The sequence below is a fragment of the Sinocyclocheilus grahami genome, unplaced genomic scaffold (genome assembly GCF_001515645.1).
Source record: "Sinocyclocheilus grahami isolate Dianchi unplaced genomic scaffold, SAMN03320097.WGS_v1.1 scaffold517.1, whole genome shotgun sequence".
Lineage (NCBI taxonomy): Eukaryota > Metazoa > Chordata > Actinopteri > Cypriniformes > Cyprinidae > Sinocyclocheilus > Sinocyclocheilus grahami.
Genome location: NW_015505696.1, coordinates 671746 through 681051, shown reverse-complemented (window position 1 = coordinate 681051; position 9306 = coordinate 671746). Strand labels below are relative to the sequence as shown.

The 9306-nt window shown below is 36.9% G+C and overlaps 1 protein-coding gene across 1 annotated transcript; it reads left to right on the top strand.

Moving 5' to 3' along the window:
* Positions 1–238: 238 nt before the first annotated feature.
* On the top strand, positions 239–9045 carry LOC107554882 (5'-AMP-activated protein kinase subunit gamma-1-like). Its single transcript, XM_016237521.1, has 13 exons — positions 239–424; positions 2520–2571; positions 2840–2940; positions 3900–3981; positions 4474–4532; positions 4614–4659; positions 4731–4785; positions 4867–4993; positions 5228–5393; positions 5501–5538; positions 7335–7481; positions 7993–8092; positions 8345–9045. Exons 1-13 carry the CDS (start codon positions 416–418, stop codon positions 8353–8355), a joined length of 993 nt encoding a protein of 330 aa, XP_016093007.1. The 5' UTR covers positions 239–415; the 3' UTR covers positions 8356–9045.
* The last annotated feature ends 261 nt before the right edge of the window (positions 9046–9306 follow it).

Genomic DNA, 9306 nt, shown 5'->3' with positions numbered 1-9306 from the left:
ATTATTATTTATTTTTTTTATTAATGAAAATAGAGCAAATAACAAACAGAGCATAGCGTAAGACAATCGGTGTGTTGTTATTATTATTATTATTATTAATAATTTTTATTGCAAGTGTAAACAACATTCAACAATTAATGTAACATTGGATGACATTATGAATATAAAAATTACATAAAAAATAAATAAATAAAATAAAGTGTGTTGTTGTTATTATGGAGACGCGCGCAGACGTGTGTGGCGTCACATCCGGTCGCGGCCTCCGCGGCGGTCTTCCTCATCCTCGAAGCGAGCGAGTCGCCGGACCCTCAGCGAATTAAACATCATTTTAGCTCTCGGGGACCGAATTAAAGTACATTTGCGCACTCCGAATCTGAAGTAAACAGCACCGGCGTCTTCAGACCGTGAATGGATCATGGAGTGTGTAAGTAGAGCGAGTTTAAACTGAGACAGTTGATCTGACAGACGAGAGAAATTAAACTAGCGGCGGTTTGTTTGTTTGTTTGTTTATCTATCACTGTGTTCAAATATGCGAAATAACTAATATCGGTAAAAATGTTGAGATAGAGCCTAAGTGTTATTAGTAGGGCTCCTGCATGTGTCGTGTAGTATTTTCCATTCATATGAAGCCAGTTATAGTTGCGTTAGTGCTGTGCTGCTAGTTTAGGGCAGTTAAACTAGCACTGAGTTTATTATTATTACTATAATATCGCTCAGATTTACTGCTGCTACTCTAAGTTAGTAACTACTTCGTTAGTTTGCTCTTGTTACTCTAGTATGGTGTCCGTTTTCTGTTACACTAGTAGTGCTGTATTTTCTGCTGTGTTTATCTTATTATCAGTGTTTATCTTAACATAATATTGGAGCTAAGTTCTGTCAGCTTTCTCAGTTATTGCTCTCAGAGGAACATACAGCTCGAGCTCTGAAGCTATGGAGTAAAAACAAGAAGAGTGTATTAATGTATAAGAACCTGAATACCTTAACCCTCCTGTGATGTCTGGGGTCAAAAAGCAACTTTGACTTAAAAAAAAAAATATATATACTTTTGCTAAATGTATTAGACGCGTTCATAAACATGAATCTTGGGTTACAAAGATTGGGGTTTTAAAGTGGCGGTGCACATTTTGACCCATTAGGAGATGTCTGCTGTCATTTTGAACCCTTCACTTTTGTTTTTGGTGAAAAAAAAAGAAAAAGGAGTAAACATTAAATGCAGAATAAATATCTGTTGGGTTTTATCTCTCTCATGATTGCCTCTCATGACAAAATATCTGAGTAAATATCATTTATGCCTTGACTTAAGTTTACATTTTATTATTGTTGTTCTGCATATGAAAGCCAAATTTTGTCCTTTTCAGAGTTTCATATACCTTTATACTATTTCATACAATAATGTGCTCGCAAACACTGTACACACATTTGTACAAGCATCTGTCAAAAAGTATTGTTCTATATTATATGGAGAATATTTCCATAATAATTGTTATACTGTACTAACTGTGTTTTCATTCCCCAAACCCTACTCCTCACACAAAGCTTTCTGCATTTTTACATTTGCAAAAACATAAAACGAGCTGTTTTCCTCATAGAGACATTGACTCATTCTCTGTGAAAGCAGCAAATCTCAGAAACTGAGAACAATGGGGTTTTTTTTGTAAATGAAGCAAATAAATAAATAAAATATATAAAAAACTAAAAGTTATGTTTTGTCCTAAAAATGTATTTAAAATATCGGGTAGGTAAAGTGTAAAGTGTACCGGTAAATAAAAATAAATTATATTATCAATTTGAGTAATTTATTGACATATTGAGTATTTGGGCTCAGTTTGACCACACGCATTAAAAACATGGTTGAAATGTGCACAGAACAGGAGGGTTAACGCAAGCAGAACTGTCCTGCTGTTAACTCGTCTGGCTAATATGTATTTACTAGACACATTCTAGCCTTTGGTCAGTTTAGAATAACAACTCGGATTTAACTTATTGTTAACTCTCTCCTAACTCTACTGTGTTATATTTGATATACAATTTTTAGAGGCCTCTAAATGATCAACATGATCAAAAAAACTAAATCTACTACATGCCTTCTGTCGTCTGATTGATAGTTTATACTTTTTTTTTTTTTTAGCAAGGAAAAGGCCTTTTAGTATCATTGTACAAAGTCCAGCTTCAGGTTGTTCAGTGTCTTTTTGCTGTGAAATCTTTACTGATTTTTATATAGTAAGCATAAAAATAACGTTGATACTGCCATTTCAAAATGAACACTTACCGGACCGAAGCAACTTCGCTTGAGTATACAGTACATGCATAATTTCTTTGAAAAATCTGTTAGCATCAAATATGATCATCAGGCTTTTGAGGAGTTTTGTTACATGTTGTCTAAAGGTTCAATAAACTTCTCTTTAAAAATGTGATTTTTTAAAAAACAATTAATTCATTTGTCAGGATTTACAGGGTTAACATTTTTAAGTAAAAAAACAAAAACGAGCTTTGTTCACACATTGACATCTGTTTTTCAGGTTCCTGCTGTTCTAGATGAGTTGGATGGTAAAAAGGAGGCGCACATAGAGGGTAAGAATGTGAATAAATAAAGATGATACTGTAGTCCTGCGATCACCTGCAGCTCATGTGCGAGGTATGAAAGCAGAGCCGAGCAGGGCTTTGACTTCAGTGTTTGGAGTGAAATCTGAGACTAAAGTGACAGCAAAAGTATCCTGTGACACTTTGTTCTCTGACACGTTTTCTCTCATATTTTCATTGGTTGTTTTTAATGCTCGTGATTTCATGTTTTAGACTATACTTTTTTTCAGGTTTGGTTTTTCCCTCTCTTTCAAACCAGATCCTGAGTATAATGTGTACACCCGCTTCATGAAGTCCCACCGCTGCTATGACCTGGTGCCCACCAGCTCAAAGTTGGTGGTTTTCGACACTTCTCTACAGGTGGGTACTCGGAAGAAAACAAATGTTGTTACTTGTGCAACCTTGATTACAACCCATGCATTTCCATAATATTTTCACATTTCTGTGTGAAAAAAGGCAAACTTGATTTTACTTATTATTAAAGCAACTGTTCACCCAAAAATGAAAGCTTGATGAAAATGTGCTCACCCTCAGGTCATCCAATATGTAGATGAGTTTGTTTCTTCATTGGAACAGATTTGGAGAAATGTAGCATTGCATCAGTGTCTCAGCAATGTATGCTCTGCAGTGAATGGGTGCCGTCAGAACGAGAGTCCAAACAGCTGATAAAAACATCACAATAATCCACACCACTCCAGTCCATCAGTTAACATCTCATAAAACCAAAAGCTGCATGTTTGTAAGAAACAAGTCAATCAAGATATCATCAGCTGTTTGGACTCTCATTCTGACGGCACCCATTCACTGCAGAGGATCCATTGGTGAGCAAATGATGCAATGCTACATTTCTCCAAATCTGATCCCACGAAGAAACAAACTCATCTACATCTTGGATGGCCTGAAGGTGAGGACATTTTCATGTTTGGATGAACCATTCCTATAATTAATTAGATATGTAAAGTGTCCGTTCCACTCCATAATAAAGCTAGACTGAATGTGCATTTGCTAAAACCATGGCTAAATAGCATTTTGACTATTTTTTAAACATTATTTATATAACAAGTGATGTTAGCAGGAAAGGTAAATTGTTTAAGAGAAAGAACACAGTATTACATTTTGATAAACACACACCCACAATATTTGGAATGATATGAGTAATTGATATTAGGACCAGGCACATGCATGAAGAAATGTGGTCAGTATTGATTTCATGTTGACTTTAGGGGTTGGATATATTTGCTCTGTACTTTGTGTCAACAATCATGACATTTAAGCTGTTTGAGTGCCTGCTGCTTAATTTATGATTGTATGGTTACCAGGTGAAGAAGGCGTTCTTTGCTCTAGTGTCTAATGGGGTGAGAGCAGCGCCTCTCTGGGACAGCACGAAGCAATGCTTTGTTGGTAAGCAAACTTTTTTTTTTGGTAAATTTTAATTTATTGTTATTATTTGTGACTATACAATATATATATATATATATATATACAGTATATGTGTGTATATATCAGTGTTAATTTCATGACGAATAATTTTCGTCGTCAACATTTTTTTCGCATACGACAATAATGAACTAAAACTATTTTTGAACGACAAAAACTATGATGTAAATCTATTGACATTTTCGTCAATGAATAAAAACGAGACGAAGATGTTAGGGAGGGACAATTTGGGAAGAGATTCATTCAGAAGGAATCTGCTGCGTGGTTCGGAGGTTAGATGCGCACATATGAACCGGCGGGACATAAGCTAACATACACTTGCTGCACGTGTTCACGTAAACACCTTTGATTACGTCTTAAGTGAGCGTAAACAGCAAGGAGAACGTGTATTAGTACATTGCATCCATTGCAGCTGTGCATTCGGTTTTAAAGGGACAGCTGCATTTTCTATTTTAGGTATGCTGACCATCACAGATTTCATCAATATACTTCATCGCTATTACAAGTCTCCTCTGGTAAGTCTGCTTTTTCCATTGAAGTTTTTAATCAGGTTTTCTGATGAATGTTTAAAGAGTTCATGCTTTTGTGTGTTTTAGGTGCAGATATATGAGTTAGAAGAGCACAAAATAGAAACATGGAGAGGTGGGAATGATGTTCATGATGTTTACTCTCTGATATGTCAGCCTATGACTGATCTGTTCATTTTCTTATAGAGGTCTACTTACAAGATTCCTTCAAACCTCTCGTCAGCATATCGCCCAATGCCAGGTAAGAGTTTGTAAGAGTGCAGATTGAATGGGTTTTGTTGGAGAGTTGCGATGACGTCTGATGTTTTTCTCTCTGTCTCAGCTTATATGATGCAGTTTCATCTCTACTGAAGCATAAGATCCACAGATTACCCGTCATTGATCCTCTAACCGGAAACACACTCTACATCCTGACACACAAGAGGATCCTCAAATTCCTGAAACTCTTTGTAAGTTTCCTGCCCTGTAAATACTCACTGAATGTTTCCTGGGCTTCATTCAATTAAGTATAGACAGTCATTTATTTGGTAATGGTGTGTCACAGAGTGGTTACTGTAATTCTGTCACAACTTTTTAAGCAATTATTGCTAAATTTCCCCTTTACTCTTCTATTGGCACAACTTGGAATATTGTTTTCTTTCTAGAAACACTATCTTCATGTTTAAGTTATTGTTCTCTCCCAGATATCTGAGATGCCCAAGCCTGGGTTTCTGTCTCAAACTCTGGAGGAGTTGAACATCGGGACGTTTCACAACATCGCAGTGGTTCACTCGGATACGCCGCTCTACGCCGCGCTCGGCATCTTCGTGGATCAGAGAGTTTCTGCCCTTCCTGTGGTTGATGAAAATGGTGAGTGGAAATTAATGTTTTTAATTATATTATAAATTACATTGATTTTTTTCTCCCTCCTCATTGGATGTATTTTCATGGTTTCTCCCTCTCGTTTATTCTGACAGGGCATGTGGTTGACATCTACTCCAAGTTTGATGTTATAGTAAGTCAAGTCAAGTTTATTTGTACAGCGCTTTTCACGATACAAATCATTGCAAAGCAACTTTACAGCAAATTAAGTTTCTACAATATTTAGTGGTAGCTTATCAGTGGTAACTGTCAATTAATGTTCATATGGCAGAAATGTACGGAAAAATCGATTAAAGACGTAATCAAACAGACGATGAACGCTATTAACAGCAATTATTATATGATGCAATCAAACTTATAGCAAAATGTGGTAGTTCTGTATGTTGTTTCAGGGTTGGCATCATCTGAGGTCCTCTGAGGGGTTGCATCATCTCTTCTCAGGTGTTCTGGATCCAGACTGAAGCTTGTGTGAATCCTAGTTACCACGGGATGTTAATCCCGTGGCAAACGACAGAGAAACAAATACAAACATAATTAGTGTAGCTGCTGTTCCAACCAAGCAAAAATGATTTGTTTAACCCAAACTAATGAATAATAATGTGCATTTGATTAGATATAACTGCAGTAAAAGATTATGACTGCAGTAAAATATTATGAGATGCATTATTTGAATGCTTGGCCAAAGAGATGTGTCTTTAATCTAGATTTAAACAGAGAGAGTGTGTCTGAACCCCGAACGTTATCAGGAAGGCTATTCCAGAGTTTGGGATCCAAATGCGAAAAAGCTCTACCTCCTTTAGTGGACTTTGCTATCCTAGGTTCTAACAAAAGTCCAGAGTTTTGTGACCTTAGAGAGCGTGATGGATTGTAGCGTGGTAGAAGACTAGTTAGGTAGTCTTCTACCTTAAGTGCTTTATTGGCAAGTAATAATATTCTGTAACTGATACGGAACTTAATAGGTAGCCAGTGCAGAGACTGTAAAATTGGGGTAATATGATCATATTTTCTTGACCTGGTAAGGACTCTAGCCGCTGTATTTTGGACTATCTGTAGCTTGTTTACTGAAGATGCAGGACATCTTGTGTGTTTGTTGTTTCTAACTTGAGCGGTGGACATTGAGCTGTGCTGGTGGAGTTAGATCATTGAATGTGTGTGTGATGGTGTTTCTGTTTTGATTGGACTTGGTGTGTGTTTAAAGCCTCTGGTGTTTGTTGTATTGATCAGCTTGAGTGAATGCAGCCACTACAGTTCATGATCTTTGTTTTTTTTTTTTTTTACATTATGTACTTAATTTAAAATCTTAAAGGAATAGTTCACCCAAAAATGAAAATTCTGATCCAAGATGTAGATGAGTTTGTTTCTTCATCAGATTTGGAGAAATGTAGCATTGCATCACTTGTTCAGCAGTGGATGCTCTGCAGTGAATGGGTGCCGTCAGAATGAGAGTCCAAACAGCTGATAAATACATCACAATAATTCACAAGTAACCCACACCACTCCAGTCCATCAGTTAATGTCTTGTGAAGCCAAAAGCTGTGTGTTTGTAAAAAAAACAAATCCATCAAGACGTTTTTATCTTCAAACTGTTGCTTCCGTTGCCAAAATACGAGTCCGTAATTCATAAAAACGCTTCCAGTGGAAAATGTCCGTCTCTTGTTGTCCTCTCACATCAAAATCCACCCACATATTAGTTTAGAACTGTTTTGGCTTGTGCTTGATCTGTGCATATTTCTCTCCTGGTTCAAACAAGACAGCTCACTAGAGAAAGCAACATTATGGATAGATATTTACATTTTTGGGTAAACTATTCAACAACATATTTTCAAAATGAATAAGGCACACATTTAGTTGAATAACGTGTGTGTAAGTCTCTTTGTTGGATCTCTCTGCATATGTTTGTTTCAATCTGGTTTTCATGGCATCACACAGAATCTGGCAGCTGAGAAGACATACAATAACCTGGACATCACTGTGACTAAAGCCCTCCAGCATCGCTCGCAGTATTTTGAGGGTGTGCTCACCTGCCGAGCCAGTGAGACACTAGAAGCCATTATCAGCCGACTAGTGGAGGCCGAGGTGAGGAACACACACCTGAATATATAGATATTCTGTTCAGAATAGAATCAAAAGTTGATGAATAGAGAGTTCAAAAGAACATCATTTATCTTTTGTAACATTATAGTATATATTTATACACACATACATACACGTATGTTTTCAGATTGTTTGGTCACACTTTATTTTAAGATCTAATTCTTGCTGTTAACAAACCTTTAACTACGACTTTTGCCTCAATCTCCTAATTTGCTGCTTATTAATAGTTAGTAAGGTAGTTGTTAAGTTTAGGTATTGGGTAGGATTAGGATGTAGAATATGGTCATGCAGAATATGTTCTTTAAAAGTGCTAATATGTTAATAAATGGCATGCTAACAAGCAACTAGTTAATAGTGAGAATTGGTCCCTATACTAAATTGTTACCGATTGTTTTGATAAATGAAACCTTCAGCTGTGCATTTTGCCATGAATACTTGGCTGGGCAGATGAAGACTGTAACTCAATTTCTGATCATGTAAACATGATTTTCAGGTTCACAGGTTAGTGATCGTGGATGAGCAGGAGGTTGTGAAAGGCATCGTGTCTCTGTCTGATATCTTACAGGCGCTGGTGCTCACCAATGGAGACGACGGTAAGACTACGTTATGATACGTGCTTGTATTCTCTTATTATTTCTGTGGAACGCAGCCTTTTCCATATGACAGTTGAATGTCTGTCAAACTCCAAAAAACAGGAAAATGTGCCTTTAGAGTTGACCGTATGACTACAGATTGAACATTTAGCTGTTCATTTTAAATCCTGCAGCTAATGCTAGTTGGACCGATTCATTCGTGATTGATTATTTTGATGTGTCGACAGCCTTTACTTCTTTCTTCCTCTTCAGGAAGTGCTTGATGGAAGTAGAGAAGAGTGAAGGAGTGTGTCTCTCAATAAGCCAGAAGATGTTCCAGAAAAAGGATCGATCGAGACGTCTATGACACACAGCCATCCCAAACACCGTCGTTTCACAAGCACAACCCATTCATCAGAGTGAAGAAAGAGATGCTTCGCTTTTCTAAGAACAAACTCTTTTAATAATAGAGCCTTCGTACCACTTCAGGGATTTTAATTGGACAGAATTCAAATGATTTTAGTTATGTCACTCGGCACACTGTTTTTTGCTGATGTGACAGCCGTCTTTCACATTATTTCCCTCACAGAAGGAAATCAGATGAGATTGAGGTGAAGCTTGAACCAGAGATGGTCATGTAGTTTTTGTGCAGGTGTTTAAGTGTCAGTGGTGAAGAAGCGGAGTGTGCGACTTCATACTGAGAGACTGAAACCTTCTGTTATTGATCTGGGTGCAGTTTTGCAGGGTAACGTTTCATCTGAATCGAATGTTTCTGCACTACACACTGATATGACACACACACACACTCTGGCAATATGCAGAGGAAGTTTCATTGATTCATTCTGATCCAGTTTCTCTGAACATCAAACCAGTTCAGCACTAAGAGCCATTTCAACTTCCTTTATAATGTGAACATGGAGTGCTTTGCTGAAATGTTTTAATGTTAACCATTGAATATTTATAGCATTGGAAAACCCAATATAGCTCCATAACATTATCATCAAATATATTTAGTATATCATAACACATTTTGATTTGAATCTTGATATTCCCTGGTTGTTTTGGACTGGACAGACAATGTTTATTGTGTGTTTTACTTCCACTTGCTCTTAACATGTTGCTACTGATTTTATTCTGCTTCAGTTGTTTTTAGCCCCATGATCTCAATGGCTTTTATCAGTGTTTTGACGTGTGACGAGGAAGCAGTGTGTTTTTCTAGATGTAACATCAGACAG